Here is a 19,063-nt window from a genome sequence, read left to right as displayed (position 1 = left end):
TCACACCTCTTCCTCCATGCTTCACAGTGAGAACCAGGCATGTAGAGTCCATCCGTTCACCTTTTGTGTGTCACACAAAGACATGGTGTTTGGAACCAAAGATCTCAAATTTGGACTTATTAGACCAAAGCACAGATTTCCACTGGTCTAATGTCCATTCCTTGTGTTCTTTAGCCCAAACAAGTCTCTTCTACTTGTTGCCTGTCCTTAGCAGTAATTTCCTAGCAGCTATTTTACCATGAAGGCCTGCTGCACAAAATCTCCTCTTAACAGTTGTTGTAGAGATGTTTCTGCTGCTAGAACTCTGTGTGGCATTGACCTGGTCTCTAATCTGAGCTGCTGTTAACCTGCGATTTCTGAGCCTGGTGACTCGGATAAACTTATCCTCAGAAGCAGAGGTGACACTTGGTCTTCCTTTCCTGGGGCAGTCCTCATGTGAGCCAGTTTCCTTGTAGCGCTTGATGGTTTTTGCCACTGCACTTGGGGACACTTTCAAAGTTTTCCCAATTTTCGGACTGACTGACCTTCATTTCTTAAAGAAATGATGGCCACTCATTTTTCTTTACCTAGCTGTTTTTTTCTTGTCATAATACAAATTCTAACAGTCTATTCAGTAGGACTATCAGCTGTGTATCCACCAGACTTCTGCACAACACAACTGATGGTCCCAACCCCATTTATAAGGCAAGAAATCAAACTTATTAAACCTGGCAGGGCACACCTGTGAAGAGAAAACCATTCCCGGTGACTAGCTCTTGAAGCTCATCAAGAGAATGCCAAGAGTGTGCAAAGCAGTCATCAAAGCAAAAGGTGGCTACTTTGAAGAACCTAGAACATAAGACATATTTTCAGTTGTTTCACACTTTTTTGTTAAGTATATAATTCCACATGTGTTAATTCATTGTTTTGATGCCTTCAGTGTGAATGTGCAATTTTATTAGTCATGACAATACAGAAAAAATTTAAATGAGAAGGTGTGTCCAAACTTTTGGTCTGTACTGTATAAATTTACCTTCATTCACTGGTGTCAGCTGATGGGACTACTGCTCCCATCATCCGACACCTGCTGCTAACAGTGGGAGCAGGAGCGGCAGATGGGAGTATTCATCAGCCACTCGTGCACTATAAATAATTAATTTAAAAAAATGCATGGGTTCCCCTGCATTTTTGCTAACCAGCCAGGCAAAACTCACAGCTGGGGGCTGCAACCCTCAGCTGTCAGCTTCAGCAAGGCTAGTTATTAAGAATAAATGAGTCCCAATGCCGTATTTTATAATTATTTAAATAAATAATTTAAAAACGGCAGACAGCTGGGGGCTGGTATTCTCAGGCTGGTAAGAGGCCATGGATATTGGCCCCTCCCAACCTAAAATTAGCAACCCGCAGCTGCCCAGAAAAGGCACATTTACTAAATGTGCCAATTCTGGCTCTTTATATACCAAAGAAATGGAGTACAGAAACACCACCAATACGCTATAAAATACAATGATTTTATTAATACAATATCACACAAACAAATCAAGTTATCATAAGTTATGACACAAAGAGGAAAAAAGGTTGGGAGACATGCCAGAACAGCAGAGAGAGGGTGGACATCTGAGTCACCCCACCAAGGGCTAATTGGATCATATATCAGAAAATACATGCAGTCAAACAAGATTGTTGCATGAAAGTAAAGAAGGCAGACTTTTGACCAATAAAAGAGAATATATATGCATACATCACCAGTCACATAGTCAAATGATTAGCCCAGCTTACCCATCAAAGGTGATAGTGTGCACACATCCCCCTGCTGGCCACTTTGACACGCATTTCACGTTATTGCTTTCCAAAAAGGAGAGTGCATTGTGTCATGTCTCAAGAGTTTAAATAGTAATGCGGCCAGAGGTGCAGGTACAAGCAGCGCATGCATCCCGGAAATCATGCGCCGGAAGGTTTCCCTTCCCCCAGGGCCATCCACACTCTGTGCACGTGACAGCATGATTCACCCGATGATGTCATGGGGCGTGCGCACAGAGTGCAATGGAGAGCCCCAGGCAAAGCTGGACTGTGCAGAGAACAGAGCACGCATGCGCACCACTTCAGCCATCTTATCGAAGACCAGGAGCACAGCCATTAAAAGAACTACAGTGATAAAATCCCCAGTGCAATCCACAAAGGTAAATCATAATAAGAAAAATAATGATTAATAAGACCACCAATCAAGGGCAGAATATGTGCTACACTTTAGGGGCACAATCAGTAGCCCAAGTGAATATAAAATGTATTACAAAGTATTATAAGGAAGCCACCCAGCAAAAACACGGCTGGTAATAAAGTGATATTGGTGCATTGTGCAAAAATGCAGTATAACACCATATACAATAACAATAAACATAAATAACAAAAAAAAATAATAAAATTCAGAGACACGACCGACATACTATGGTCGACGGACTCTTTCTAGAGGCGAGCATGCTCCTAGTTACTAATGACATCAAGTCCCTATATACGTCCATCAGGCACAATGATGGACTCAGGGCGTCCCGTTTCTTCCTTGAGACAGCCAACTGGGATGGCCATTTTTCAGATTTTGTTTTGGATTTATTTGAGTTTGTTTTGACACATAATTTTTTTGTATTCAAGGATAGATTTTAGTTGCAGACGCAAGAGACTACCATGGGTGTGGCGTGTCCTCTGTCATTCGCAAACCTGTTTCTTGGCTATTGGGAGAGACAGATTTTCTTTGGTGATGGATAGCATGCCGAGGACCCAGTTATAGGCCGGTTTCGTTACATTGATGATGTTTTGATAGGCTGGTTTTGTCACCTTTCCACACTATCTCAATTCATGCAACATCTTAACAACAATTTGTTTAATTTAAAATTTACGTTTAAGTGGCATTCCAATAATATTAATTTTCTTGATTTGACTTGTGTGTCGCAGAGGATGGATCTATTGAGTCAGATTATAACGCATGGAAATAGCCGCCAACTCCCTCTTGCACGCCACGTCAGCACACAACCATTCAGTGATTAGGGCCATCCCGGTTGGCCAATTTCTTAGGAACAGATGGGTCAGCTCGACTGCAGCCCGCTTCGAGAGACAGTCTGTCACCCTTACTGACCGTTTTAAAGAAAGGGGTTACAGCAATCAGTGTATCAGGGAGGGGTATAGAAGGGCCAAGTTTGCAAGAAGGGAAGATTTACTCATGTAATCAAAGAAAGATAGACAACAAGGGTCTCGTGACATAAGATTTATCTCCACCTCAAATTGCCGATGGGATCAGATCCAGAGATCTTGATGAAACACTGGTCAGTCTTACGTACTGACAGTGTCCTGGTGACCCACTTGTCCGAACACCCATTCATGACACAACGCCGGGGAAAGTATTTGAAGGACCATTTCGTGAAGAGCCACTATATAGCCAAACCAATACTTTGCTTAACTTTGGGGGTAACACTGCCTGTGGGGATCTCACCGAGGTGAATGCACTTCAGCCCAGCTGGGAATGGAGCCTCAGTGACCAGATGTAACCTCAATGATGTCACCACCGGTCACTCAGGCTCGGAGCCGCTCAGTCCACAGTGGTTCTCAGCCTGGACGGTTGCATCTTGGCAGTGTCCAGGTTGAAAACTATTTATCCCCAGACATGGATTACGCCATGGGATAGAATGACAGACAGGTATGGTATATTGTTGTCTTTTTATTAAAGTTTTCTTACAGGAGATCAAGGGCTTTGTTAGAATTAGGAGAAATCATAAGTATGGTTTAATTAAGATTATTAAAGGAGTCTGTGTCTTTCTTTCAATTAAAGGACTTAATTCTTGCTGTAATTTTATTTACCACATAACTATAGGATGAGTAATGGATAGGTGTCTTATAGATGCCTCTCCATTACTAAGCCGCGGGCTTGATGTCACCTGACAATACATAGGTGACATCAACCCCACCAATATTAGCCTCACTTGCCACCACTACAGGGCAAGTGGGAAGAGCCATTGAAAGCGCCAGAATTGGCACATCTAATAGATGCTCCTTTTCTGGGCAGCTGCGGGCTGCTATTTTTAGGCTGGGGGGCCAATATCCATGGCCCCTCAGCAGCCTGAGAATACCAGCCCACAACTGTCTGCTTTAGCAAGGTTAGTTGTAAAAAATGGGGAACCCATGCAGTTTTTTAAATTATTAATTTAAACAATTAAAAAATACGTTATGTGGACCCCACTATTCTTGATAACTTGCTGAAGATGACAGCTGAGGGTTGCAACCCCCAGCTGTGAGTTTTGCCTGGCTGGTTAACAAAAATACTGAGGAACCCACACCATTTTTTAAAATTATTTATTTACAGCTCAGGAGCGGCTGATGAATACTCCCATCCACCGCTCCTGCTCTCCGTTCTTAGCAGCAGCAGCAGGTGTCGGATGAAGGGAGCAGTTGTCCCATCAGCTGACACCAGGTACCAGAGGTAAACTTTATACCTCCTAGCACGGCTGAGCGCTTATGCTGTCTTTTGACAGTGTGGGAACCACGGCACTCTGACCGACGGGGATGATTTCACCGCCGATCAGAAGCAGTGTTTGCTGTGCTGTCTTGCACATTGCAGCACAGCAAACACTGGATGTTCAGGCCCCCCATTCAAGTAAATGGGGTCCGGGTTTGGGTACCCAAACCCGAACTTTTTTAACTGTTCGGCCGAACCCGAACACCCAATCTCTACTATTTAGCCCATCAAGGCCAATGAAAACTTTTTGAAAGGGCATTGTATAATACGTGCCGTCTTTCATGATAAACTTTATGCATAGCTACAGCGTAAGAGCAAAGCCAAAATAGAAAATCAATTTAAGCATCTAGAATTGCACAGTAAAAATAGTTCATTCCATGCAATTTTATGATTGTAATAAATAAGGATATAATAGAGTGAAGCTAAGTAAAATATAAAACAAGAAATTTAGGAAATGCACTCATATTTTAATCCCCTCCTGACAGGGCAATTTTCTGTTTTTGCACTTTTGTTTTTTCTTCCCCTTTTTCCAAGAACTATAACTTTTTTATTTTTCCTTCGATCTAGCCATATAAGAGATTGCTTTTTTGCTGGACAAGTTGTACTTTTAAATGACACCATTCATTTTATCCTTTGATGTACTGAAAAGCAGGATAACATTTTCAAGTGAGGCAAAATAGCGAAAAATTCCTGCAATTATTTTTTTATTTACCATGTTCACTATATGGTAAAACTGACCTGGCAATATGATTGTCCGGTTCAGTATGATTCCGCAGATACCAAAGTTGCACAGTTTTTTTATTTAAGTGGTAAAAAACAATTTGTAAATATGTAAAAAAATAAAAATAACAATTTCATTGTGGCACAGTTTTCCGAGACCTGTAACATTTTCAATTTTTGATCGATGAGGCTCTGTGAGGGCTTTTTTTCCACTCGGAGATTATGTTTTTATTTATACCATTTTGCGGTAGATACAATGTCTTTCTTATTGTCTGTTATTGCATTTTATTGTAGTGCTGTGGAGGCCAAAGAACAATAATTCTGGCATTCTGATCTTTTTTCTTGTTACACCATTTACCGATAGGGTTAATTTTTTTAATATTTGATAAATCAGACTTTTACAAAAGGAAAGATAAGAAATATGTGTTTTTTTATTATTTTAAATTTATTTTTAATGGAGTAAAAGGGGGGTGATTTGAACTTTTATTTTTCTTTAAAAACTTTTTTTTCACTTTATACTGTATTTTTTAGTCCCCTTAGGGGACTTGAACCTGCAATTGTCTGATCACTTGTACTATACACAGCATTACTACAATATTGGTATAAATAGAAAAAATCACAGTCCCCTATGAATGCTACTTGCAGGCTGGTTTTCACAGGAGTACCTTCATTACAGGCATGGGGTCTTCAGCATATCACCAGTCATCATGGCAACTCATTGGGGCCCCATAATCCCATCACAAGAACATCGAGGGCACATAGAATGATGTGCCCCATGCTGGCACACCTTTCAAAGATTGACATAGGCATCATCCGCCCGAATTAAAGTCAGGGAGTCAACATATGACATAGTAGTACATCATATGTTGGTAAGGAGTTAAGACTATACCACATTTTAGCACTTGTTTTTAGATTACGCATTTCCAAATAGATTAAAACTGTATAAAGAGTTGAGAAACCATACAAACACATTGCATTATTGACAGATAGTGGACCACGTCAACAGCCACTATTACAGTACGGTAGCTTCCTGTACTATTAACTTCATTTCTGGGTTTGGAGGGAAAGGTTGTATCATATAAAATGATTGTATCTGAATTACATTCCAATGGATTTTGCCCACTATATTTTATGGCTTTGGTTTATACTTTAGCAATGTCCTATTTTTTGTATGTCATTAAGGTTACTGGTCCCCAAGGATCCTTAAAAGATGAAGCTAAAAGTTCCATTCAAAAAAGCTTCCGAGTTCACACTGATGTTAAAACACAAGATCAAGATTTAAAAGGTGAGGTTTCTAGTTTCTTAAAGATGATAAATATACATTGTCAGTTCAACCAACCTCCAATTTACCACACAAGAGCAAAATGTTATATGTATTTAATGCCCCTATAATTAGCTACCTATATTTGTTTGTCTCTAGTTTGAAATATTTTGGAAGTGTCTTTAAAGTGACCAATGAACAGTATGAATCCAAGACATAGCTTGAAGCTCCTTGGCCCTAATACAAAGTCTTCAACAGAGCCCTCCACTTACTATTTTGCACATATAATACTGGCGTCTCCTTATATACCAGAGTGGCCTTTGAGCCACCTTAGATACCAAAACTGGGCTACCATTTTGCCTCGTTTATCTATGTCCCAAGTAGGTATAGTATTGGAGTCCCCTAGCTTTGGAATTCACAGTTTGGATTGAGCAATTCATCCGAAAATTGTTTGGTCTGAGGTATATACTTTGTATTAATGTGTCAGAAATGCTGTTGGTGTGGATTTGCTTCCATATTAAGGCAGTACAGTAAGATCAGTCTCCTATCTAGTAAAAAAAATATGATGTCACATGGAAAATAGAGTTTAAATTTGTTTATTATCTCACAGAAAAGTTTTAAGAAATGTGACAAAGTCACTGGCAACTAGTACAGTACTAGAGGTTGTATGAAGCACTGAGGTTGTTATCTTCAGTAAAATAAACCTAGGAAAAGTCATCCAGCACACCAAGTGATGAGAGGGGATACTCAGATATGTTTAGTGCTAGGATGATTGAGCAGCTGTAGAGTGAGAGGAGTCTAGAGTATACAGGTGCTTCTCACTAAATTAGAATATCATCAAAAAGTTAATTTATTTCAGTTCTTTAATACAAAAAGTGAAACTCATATATTATGTAAAGTCATTACAAACAGAGTAATATATTTAACGTGTTTATTTCTGTTATTGTTGATGATTATGGCTTATAGCCAATGAAAACCAAAAAGTCATTATCTCAGTAAATTAGAATACTTTAAAACACCAGCTTGAAATATAATTTTAAAATCCGAAATGTTGGCCTACTGAAATGTTTGTTCAGTAAATGCATTCAATACTTGGCATCAAGGTAGCATGGCATGGAGGCGATCAGACAGTGACACTGCTGAGATGTTATGGAAGCCCAAGTTGCTGTGATAGCAGCCTTCAGGTCATCTGCATCCTTGGATCTGGTGTCTCTCATCTTCCTCTTGACAAACCGCATAAATTCTCTATTGAGTTAAGGTCAGGCGAGTTTGCTGGCCAATCAAGCACAGGGATACTGTTGTTTTTAAACCAGGTATTGGGACTTTTGGCAGTGTGTCAAGTCCTGCTGGAGAATGAGATTTCCATCTCCAAAAAGCTTGTCGGCTGAGGGAAGCATGAAGTGCTCTAAAATTTCCTGTTAGACAGCTGCGCTGACTTTGGTCTTGATAAAACACAGTGGACCTATACCAGCAGATGACATAGCTCCCCAAACCATCACTGATTGTGGAAACTTCACACTATACTTCAATCAGCTTGAATTGTGTGAATCTCCACTCTTCCTCCATACTCAGGAAACTTGATTTCCAAATAAAATGCAAAATTTACTTTCATATGAAAACAACACCTTGAACCACTGAGCAACAGTCCAGTTGTTTTTCTCTTCGGCCCAGGTAAGATGCTTCTGGTGTTGTCTATTGGTCATGGGTGGCTTGACAAAGAAATTAGACACTTGTAGCCCATGTTCTGGATGCGTCTGTGTATGGTGGCTCTTGAAGCAATGACTCCATCAGCAGTCCACTCTTTGTGAATCCCATCCAAATTTTTGAATGGCCTTTCCTTAGCAATCTTTTCAAGGCTGCGGTTATCCCCATTGCTTATGCAACTTTTTCTACCACTCTTTTCCCTTCCACTCAACTTTCTATTAATATGCTTGGATATAGCACTCTGTGAACAGCCAGATTCTTCAGCAATGAGCTTTTCTGGCTTACCCTCCTTGTGGAGTGTGTCAATGACTGCTTTCTGGACATCTGACAAGTCAGCAGTCTTCCCCATGATTGTGGAGCCTACTGAAACAGACTAATGGACCTTTTTAAACACTTAGGAAGCATTTGCAGGTGTTTTTGTTAATTATTAAGTCTTGGATTATATATATAAAATATGAGCTTCACTTTTTGTATTGAACAACTGAAATAAATTAACTTTTTGATTTCTATAGCATTTGAGTATAGCTGGGTATATAGATGTGCTTTTGTGTTAAGGAAAGCTGGATGTATGGAGATTGCAGGTTTCCAGGATTGAATTTCCTTTGCTACAGGACATGGAAACTGGAATCTAAGCCAGGTGAGCTAACCAGCCCTATTGTATGGACTTGTTACTTTATACTTTACTTTTGGCTGAAAAAAGACTGTATTTACATTTTCTGGTGACGTGGTTTATGAGGATTGCAATAAACCAGACGGACTTTAAATAGAAATGGTTTCAGTGTCCACATCTTTAAGAAGCCTAGTGAGCCGATCACAGTTGGTGTTAGAAGTGCAGACAGGATCCCCAGGAAGCAAGTGTGATGGGTGGGGACAAATTGTATGTCTTGGTGTCTTGGGTGAAGGTGGCTGTAAGAATGGAACAGTGGTCAGACCAAATAGAGAAGCTGATCAAGCATCTGGTTCAAAGCCAGTACCTGCAGCATAAACAGCATCAGCAACAGCTCCGACAATAGCAGCAGATTAATTTACTCACAGACGCAATTCATGTCCCAGCAGCAGATGGTCTTCAAATGTCTGGACTACTAGACACAGGGAGTTTGGTGACCTTCGTGAGGGTCACACTCCCTCTCCAATTCATCCATGGGAAGAAGGTGGGCGTCTGCTGCATTCACAGGGATGCTTAAGACTACCCGGTGGACAGAGTGGTCACTGAGATGGCCTGAGGTACTGAGTCCCATGAGGTCGGTGTGGTCCAGGATTTATTGCACCCAATTATCTGTCATGAATCCCAATGGCTAGGGATAGCACAGGACAAGCAAAGTACAAATATATTACGGACGAGCTCTAGGGTGATGGAACCTGGGCTGACCGCTGCCCTATGCCTGACAAACGCAACTAGAGATAGCCAGGGAGCGTGCCTACGTTGGTTCTAGACGCCACGCACCAGCCTAAGAGCTAACTAGCACTGCAGAGAAAATAAAGACCTCACTTGCCTCCAGCGGAATGAACCCCAAAAGATATAGTTGCCCCCCACATGTATTGACGGTGAAATGAGAGGAAGGCACACACATAGAGATGATATATATAGTTTTAGCAAATTGAGGCCCGCTGTAAACTAGAAAGCAGAACGATACAAAAGGGGACTGAGCGGTCAGCAAAAAACCCTAATCAAAAAAACCATCCTGAGATTACAAGAACCCATGTGCCAACTCATGGCACATGGGGAGAACCTCAGTCCACTAGAGCTACCAGCTAGCATAGAGACATAATAAGCAAGCTGGACAAAAAAAAAACAAACAACTGAAAATCAGCACTTAGCTTATCCTGAAAGATCTGGGAGCAGGTAGGCAGGAACCAAACAGAGCACATCTGAATACATTGATAGCCGGCAAGGGAAATGACAGAAAGGCCAGGTAAAATAGGAAACACCCAGCCACTGATGGACAGGTGGAAACCAAAGGCCGCAACCCACCAAAGTCACCCAGTACCAGCAGTAACCACCAGAGGGAGCCCACAAACAGAATCCACAACAGTACCCCCCCCTTGAGGAGGGGTCACCGAACCCTCACGAGAACCCCCAGGGCGATCAGGGTGAGCTCTATGGAAGGCGCGGACCAAATCAGTCGCATGAACATCGGAGGCGACCACCCAGGAATTATCCTCCTGACCATAACCCTTCCACTTAACCAAATACTGGAGTTTGCGTCTGGAAACACGAGAATCCAAGATCTTCTCAACAACATACTCCAATTCTCCCTCCTCCAGCACCGGAGCAGGAGGCTCAACCGAAGGAACAACGGGCACCTCATACCTCCGCAACAACGACCGATGGAACACATTATGAATAGCAAACGATGCTGGGAGATCCAAACGAAAAGATACAGGGTTAAGAATCTCCGAGATCCTATAAGGACCGATGAACCGAGGCTTGAACTTAGGAGAAGAGACCTTCATAGGGACAAAACGAGAAGACAACCACACCAAATCCCCAACAAGAAGTCGGGGACCCACGCGGCGACGGCGATTAGCAAACTGCTGAGTCTTCTCCTGAGATAACTTCAAATTGTCCACCACCTGATTCCAAATCTGATGTAGCCTGTCCACCACCATGTCCACTCCAGGACAATCCGAAGACTCCACCTGACCAGAGGAAAAACGAGGATGAAACCCCGAATTACAAAAAAAAGGAGAGACCAACGTGGCAGAACTAGCCCGATTATTAAGAGCAAATTCGGCCAGTGGCAAAAAAGCAACCCAGTCATCTTGGTCAGCAGAAACAAAACACCTCAAATAAGTTTCCAAGGTCTGATTAGTTCGCTCCGTCTGGCCATTCGTCTGAGGATGGAATGCAGACGAGAAAGACAAATCAATGCCCATCTTGGCACAAAACGTCCGCCAAAATCTAGACACAAACTGGGATCCCCTGTCAGAAACGATATTCTCTGGAATCCCATGCAAACGAACCACGTTCTGAAAAAATAAAGGGACCAACTCAGAGGAGGAAGGCAACTTAGGCAAGGGCACCAAATGAACCATCTTAGAAAAGCGGTCACACACAACCCAGATAACGGACATTTTCTGTGAAACCGGGAGATAAGAAATAAAATCCATGGAAATGTGCGTCCAAGGCCTCTTCGGGATGGGCAAGGATAACAACAACCCACTGGCCCGAGAACAGCAAGGCTTAGCTCGAGCACACACTTCACAAGACTGCACAAAGGTACGCACATCCCTAGACAAGGAAGGCCACCAAAAAGACCTGGCCACCAAGTCTCTAGTACCAAATATTCCAGGATGACCAGCCAACACAGAAGAATGGACCTCGGAGATGACTCTACTGGTCCAATCATCCGGAACAAACAGTCTTTCTAGTGGACAACGATCCGGTTTATCCACCTGAAACTCCTGCAATGCACGTCGCAAGTCTGGGGATACGGCGGACAATATTACCCCATCCCTAAGGATACCAGTAGGCCCAGAGTCTCCAGGAGAGTCAGGCACAAAACTCCTGGAAAGAGCATCTGCCTTCACATTCTTTGAACCTGGCAGGTATGAAACCACGAAATTGAAACGAGAAAAAAACAACGACCAACGAGCCTGTCTAGGATTCAAACGCCTGGCAGACTCAAGGTAAATGAGATTCTTGTGATCAGTCAAGACCACCACACGATGTTTAGCACCCTCAAGCCAATGACGCCACTCCTCAAATGCCCACTTCATGGCCAAAAGCTCCCGATTACCCACATCATAATTGCGCTCGGCGGGCGAGAATTTTCTAGAGAAGAATGCACATGGCTTCATCACCGAGCCATTAGAACTTCTCTGTGACAAAACCGCCCCCGCTCCAATCTCGGAAGCATCAACCTCAACCTGAAAAGGAAGTGAAACATCTGGTTGACACAACACAGGAGCAGAAGAAAACCGGCGCTTAAGTTCCTGAAAGGCCTCCACGGCCGCAGGAGACCAATCAGCAACATCAGCACCCTTTTTAGTCAAATCAGTCAAAGGTTTAGCAATACTGGAAAAATTAGCAATGAACCGACGATAAAAATTAGCAAACCCCAAGAACTTCTGAAGGCTCTTAACAGATGTAGGTTGTGTCCAGTCACAAATCGCCTGAACCTTGACGGGATCCATCTCAATAGTAGAAGGAGAAAAAATGTACCCCAAAAAAGAAATCTTCTGGACTCCGAAGAGACACTTTGAGCCCTTCACAAACAGAGAATTGGCCCGTAGAACCTGAAACACCTTCCTGACCTGTAGAACATGAGACTCCCAGTCATCAGAAAACACCAAAATATCATCCAAATACACAATCATAAACTTATCCAGATATTCACGGAAAATATTGTGCATAAAGGACTGAAAGACTGACGGAGCATTGGAGAGTCCAAAAGGCATTACCAAATACTCAAAATGGCCCTCAGGCGTATTAAATGCGGTTTTCCACTCATCACCCTGTTTTATCCGCACCAGATTATACGCACCGCGAAGATCTATCTTAGTGAACCACCTAGCCCCCTTAATGCGAGCAAACAAATCAGTCAATAATGGCAATGGATACTGATACTTGACTGTAATCTTATTCAGAAGGCGATAATCTATACAAGGCCTCAGGGAACCATCTTTTTTTGCCACAAAAAAAAAACCTGCTCCCAGAGGGGACGAAGATGGATGAATATGTCCCTTTTCCAAGGACTCCTTAATATAATTCCGCATAGCAGTATGCTCTGGCAGTGACAGATTAAATAAACGACCCTTAGGGAACTTACTGCCAGGAATCAATTCTATAGCACAGTCACAATCTCTATGCGGAGGGAGCGAATTGAGCTTAGGCTCCTCAAAAACATCCCTATAGTCAGACAAAAATGCAGGGATCTCAGAAGGAGTAGATGAAGCGATTGAAATCGGAGGTGCATCATCATGAACCCCCTGACATCCCCAGCTTAACACAGACATTGTTTTCCAGTCCAGGACAGGATTATGAGTTTGTAACCATGGCAGACCAAGCACTAGTACATCATGTAAATTATAAAGTACAAGGAAGCGAATCACCTCCTGATGAACGGGAGTCATGCGCATGGTCACTTGTGTCCAATACTGCGGTTTATTCATAGCCAATGGTGTAGAGTCAATTCCCTTCAGAGGAATAGGAACTTCCAGAGGTTCTAGACTAAAACCACAGCGTTTAGCAAATGACCAATCCATAAGACTCAGGGCAGCGCCCGAATCCACATAGGCATCGACGGAAATGGAAGACAGTGAAAAAATCAGAGTCACAGACAAAATGAACTTAGGCTGCAGAGTACCAATGGCAAAAGATTTATCAACCCTTTTTGTGCGTTTAGAGCATGCTGATATAACATGAGCTGAATCACCACAATAGAAACACAATGCATTTTTCCGCCTATAATTTTGCCGTTCACTTCTGGACTGAATTCTATCACATTGCATAGTCTCAGGTGCCTGTTCAGAAGACACCGCCAACTGGTGCACGGGTTTGCGCTCCCGTAAACGCCGATCAATCTGAATGGCCATAGCCATAGACTCATTCAGACCTGTAGGCGTAGGGAACCCCACCATAATATCCTTAATGGCCTCAGAAAGACCATTTCTGAAGTTTGCAGCCAGGGCGCACTCATTCCACTGAGTAAGCACCGACCATTTCCGAAACTTCTGACAATATATCTCCGCTTCATCATGCCCCTGAGAGAGGGCTAATAAAGCCTTTTCAGCCTGAATCTCCAGGTTAGGTTCCTCATAGAGCAATCCCAATGCCAGAAAAAACGCATCCACACTGAGCAATGCAGGATCCCCTGGTGCCAATGCAAATGCCCAATCCTGAGGGTCGCCCCGCAGGAAAGATATTACAATCTTGACCTGTTGAGCAGGGTCTCCAGAGGAGCGAGATTTTAAAGAAAGAAATAATTTACAATTGTTCCTGAAATTCAGGAAGGTAGATCTATCTCCAGAAAAGAACTCTGGAATAGGAATTCTAGGTTCAGACATGGGAGTGTGAACAACAAAATCCTGTATGTTTTGAACTTTTGCCGCGAGATTACTCAGGCTGGAAGCCAAACTCTGGACATCCATGTTAAACAGCTAAGATCAGAGCCATTCAAGGGTTAAGAGGAGGTAAGAAGCAGCTAGACAGCAATTAAGGGCTAGGCAGCAAAACTCTGAAGGGAAAAAAAAAAAAAAAATTTCCCTTAAACACTTCTCTTTCTCCTGCTTCAGCCCAAACAATTAACACTTTGTGGGCCGGCTATACTGTCATGAATCCCAATGGCTAGGGATAGCACAGGACAAGCAAAGTACAAATATATTACGGACGAGCTCTAGGGTGATGGAACCTGGGCTGACCGCTGCCCTACGCCTGACAAACGCAACTAGAGATAGCCAGGGAGCGTGCCTACGTTGGTTCTAGACGCCACGCACCAGCCTAAGAGCTAACTAGCACTGCAGAGAAAATAAAGACCTCACTTGCCTCCAGCGGAATGAACCCCAAAAGATATAGTTGCCCCCCACATGTATTGACGGTGAAATGAGAGGAAGGCACACACATAGAGATGATATATATAGTTTTAGCAAATTGAGGCCCGCTGTAAACTAGAAAGCAGAACGATACAAAAGGGGACTGAGCGGTCAGCAAAAAACCCTAATCAAAAAAACCATCCTGAGATTACAAGAACCCATGTGCCAACTCATGGCACATGGGGAGAACCTCAGTCCACTAGAGCTACCAGCTAGCATAGAGACATAATAAGCAAGCTGGACAAAAAAAAAACAAACAACTGAAAATCAGCACTTAGCTTATCCTGAAAGATCTGGGAGCAGGTAGGCAGGAACCAAACAGAGCACATCTGAATACATTGATAGCCGGCAAGGGAAATGACAGAAAGGCCAGGTAAAATAGGAAACACCCAGCCACTGATGGACAGGTGGAAACCAAAGGCCGCAACCCACCAAAGTCACCCAGTACCAGCAGTAACCACCAGAGGGAGCCCACAAACAGAATCCACAACAATTATCATAGGCCGAGACTTTGTGTTGTTTTGGGACTTGCGTGGAAGAGGAAGAGACCTCAATTGTTCGGGTAAGGCACTGGTTTACCCTAAATAAGTTTTACCAACCCCACAATCTGATGGGTTACCCTTTTGTGTTATGGGAAAAGAAGAGAAAGTAGTATCCCCTGAGGCAGACATTCTTGAGATAGGGGTGACCAGAGAAATTTTGAGATTCACAATATAGTGATCTATCTCTAAAAGAAGCATTCAATAAGGTATCCATTATAAACAGCATAGCAGAGATGTCAGGGGCTGACACCAGGTTTCCCTATTTCATGGTGAGTGGGAACTTATTGTACCGGGTTACTAAGGTGAGGGAGGGGAAAGTGGAGCAATTATTGGTACTAGGACCCTATAGACAAAGAGTGTTGGACATGACCAATTCACATGCCTTAGGTGGCCATCTCGAGGTGGACAAAACTCAAGAACACAGTCGGAGGTTCTATTGGCCCAGATGTCACTGGGGAATGCTAAGGTATTGCAAATCCTGTCCTAACTATCAGTTAACTGCTACCACCTCTCACTTCCAAAATCTTCTCTTGTCAATACCCATCAAGTCAGGGCAACAGAGGGAATGCATTAAAACTCCAGGTGGGCTGGACAAGCAGAAAGGGTCACTGAGGATGTCATTGTGGCAGAGACATCATCATTGGCCCAGAGACAACAGTGCTGAGAACTGCTTCTGCGGAACAAGGACCTGTTTTCAGACTTGCCAGGACGTACGCAGGTGGTGGAACATAAAATGCTGATGGAATCACATGTGCAGGTGAATCAACAGCCATATAAAATCCCTGAATCTCGCCAAAAGGTGATTTTGAAGGAAGTGAGGAAACAGCTGAACCTGGACGTCACTGATGAGTCAAAAAGTGGCGGAACCAGCCCCACCGTCCTTGTGCGGAAAGTTGCATTTCTGCATCAACCACAGGAAGCTAAATGTGGTGTCAAAATATGATGCATATCTGATCCCCCATGTCAATGATCTCATAGGGAAGCTAAGGTCAGCTGGATACAACACCACACTGGACCTAACGAAAATTTACTGGCAAATCCTTTTCTCTGAGAGTGCAAAGGAGAAGACGGACTTCACTACACCTGATGATTGTTTCCAGTATACCAGAATTCCATTTAGGCTACAAGGAGCCTCTGCTGCCTCCTGGAATGCCATGGATCAGATCCCTTAGCCCCTCACAAAAAATATGTTGCAGCTTATCTCAATGAGATTGTGATATTCAGCCGGGATTGGAGAAGTCCTCTACAGAAGTTCCAGGTTGTGCTGGATGTGCTGAGGAAGTGGGTGCTATTAGTGTGCTATTAGGAACAAAAAGGGAAAATACTTGGGCTATATCATCAGAAGAGACAAAGTAAATACGCAAGTGAATAAGGTGGAGGCAATCCAAAATTAGCCAAAACCGGTTTCCAAGAAACAGGTTCGGGAATTTCTAGGAATGATATAATACTATCAGCAGGGTATCCTGATTTTCGCCATTACAGATACACCCCTGACCGACCTTCTTAAGGGCATGAAGTAGTCAATGGACAAATGGTCTCTAGAAGCAGAGATGGTGTTCCAAGAGTTGAAACTCAGGGCCACAAGACTTCAACTTTCATGTGGAACACAGGCCTGGGAAGATGCACAACAACGCAGATGCCCTGTCTAGACTTCCCTGTTTGGTGACGGAAGATGACCAAACCCCTGGCTTTGAGCAGAGTACTGGCAAAGTACTAGAGGGAAGATATGTAGTACTGAGGTTGTTATCTACAGTAAAATAAACTTAGGAAAAAATAATCCAGCACACTAAGTGATAAGAGGGGTTAATCAGCCATCTTTAGTGCTTGGATGATTGAACAGCTGTAGAGTAGGAGGGAAAAGTCTAGAGGATAAATGCCCAGCTTTCTAGAGGATTTTTAGTGTGGCTGGGTCTTGAGATGTGCTTTTTTGCTTAGGAAAGCTGGATGTTTGGAGATTGCAGGTCTCCGGGATTGAATGTCCTTTGCTAAAGGACATGGAAGCTGGAATCTAAGCCAGGTGACCTAATCAGTACTATTGTATGGACTTGTTACTTCATGCTTTACCTTCTGCCAGACAAAGTCTGTATTTATGTTTTCTGATGACGTGATTTTTCAGGATTGCAATATACCAGGCTGACTTTAAATAAATAACTTCCTGTATCTATCGCCTTAAGAAGCCAAGTGAGCTGACCTACCACAGAGGGTGAAAAGATGTCTTTTTACAGACCCATTATTTACAAAGCGTGATTATTCTAGAACATTGAAAATGCATTGCTGCCATAGAAAATAGGAAAAAAGCGCTATATAATGTATACATGAAATATTTATCTGCAAAAATTGCTATGAAAAAGAGAGGTACTTCACGCATAAATTGGCCAATGTATGTGAGCCCAATTACCACATCAAGGCATCCTTCGTAATTGGGTCCCTGTTCTGTTTTGTCACCTCTCCTGGGTAAAAAAGCCTACAATTTATGGGTCAGGAGTGGACCAGCTAACTACTTAAAATCACCTGTGGCTATTGGGAGTGGGAGTGCACATGTCCAAAAAGGCTTATTACAAATAGAGAACAAGACCAGCACATCCAAGCTAGTGTGAACAGGCGCCAACCAAAAAAACATATAAGTTGCACCATTATTTACCAAGAATGATTATTTTAGAATGTAAATAACAAAACAGGACAGTGACCCAATTGCAAAGGATGTCTTGATGTGGCAATTGGGCTCACATACATTGGTCAATTTACCTTCCTTTTTTCATAGCAATTTTTGCAGATAAATATTTCATGTGTACATTATATATCGCTTTTTTACTATTTTCTATGGCAATAATGCATTTTCAATGTTCCTGAGTAATCATTCAAGGTACTACAAAAAATAAACACTGTATGCGCACCTCCTGCAATAGCGCCATTTCAGAAATTTTGGCATGATTTCAAGTTATGTGATGTTGCTGTGTCACATGATCGATGCTGCAATTTAGAGGCTTCTGATTGGGTGAAGCTTCTCAATATTCCATCAAAGTGGATATATCCATTCTGACAAAATAATAAAGGCATAAACATTCACTTCAAGGTAAAACCTTCGCTGCTTGCGTAAACAACGATCTACACGTCAATATATGATTTGTAACTTTTTCTGCAGGATACAATATACTGAAGACTGCTGAGTGAGAACTAAGCTTTATCAGTAGAATCCCTACATCTAGAGGGCAGAATGAACTAGACCTGAGCCCTCATTGAAATCTTTTTACAGAAGAAAAAGAAAAATGCTGTACACTTTTCAAAGAAATATTTGACTGGGAATGTAGAATTTGCGTTCAGCTTTGACAAGGTTAAACCGAATCATAATTTGCTATCTAAAATCACGTTAATAGAAAACATGCATCTCATAGAAAACTAATCTTGCAAAAGATGGATAGAGTTGATGTAGTCTGTAAGGCTTTTTCTTCTTTTTAATTTATATGTAAATGTCATCCCATCTTAGTGAAGCTAGATTTCACACCTACATGATTGATTTCTAAAGAAAAACAGGGTAGGTACACTGAGTACATGCTTCTCCTGAAAAGCATACTTCTGTCAGTAGCATTGTTGTATACATATGGCCTGATGTTTTGTCCTAAATCAACTTAGATGACCATTGCATTTCTTTCAATTAGTTGTCTTATCTATAGCCCGATGACCATATTCTACAAAACAAAATGTAAGCTTAAGAATACATTTTATGGAGTCCAACACTGTAACGCTTAATAGACCACATTGCCATTGTTGCTTTGCAGAGCTGGGGTCCTGGGTTCAAATCCCACCAACGACAACCTCTGAAAG

The 19,063-nt window shown here is 42.3% G+C and overlaps 1 protein-coding gene across 3 annotated transcripts in view; it reads left to right on the top strand.

Annotated features, from left to right (window-relative positions):
• The window catches only part of LAMA2 (laminin subunit alpha 2), a 1,287,603-nt gene that overhangs the window by 1,054,054 nt on the left and 214,486 nt on the right, over positions 1–19,063 (top strand). For all 3 annotated transcript variants that reach the window (XM_077289387.1, XM_077289386.1, XM_077289385.1), the window contains one exon: positions 6,383–6,485. In XM_077289387.1, the coding sequence (XP_077145502.1) occupies positions 6,383–6,485 (103 nt within the window). The remainder of the gene's footprint in view (positions 1–6,382; positions 6,486–19,063) is intronic.

This window comes from Ranitomeya variabilis, chromosome 2 (genome assembly GCF_051348905.1).
Source record: "Ranitomeya variabilis isolate aRanVar5 chromosome 2, aRanVar5.hap1, whole genome shotgun sequence".
NCBI classification, from domain to species: domain Eukaryota; kingdom Metazoa; phylum Chordata; class Amphibia; order Anura; family Dendrobatidae; genus Ranitomeya; species Ranitomeya variabilis.
This window is presented reverse-complemented; position numbering and strand designations above follow the sequence as displayed.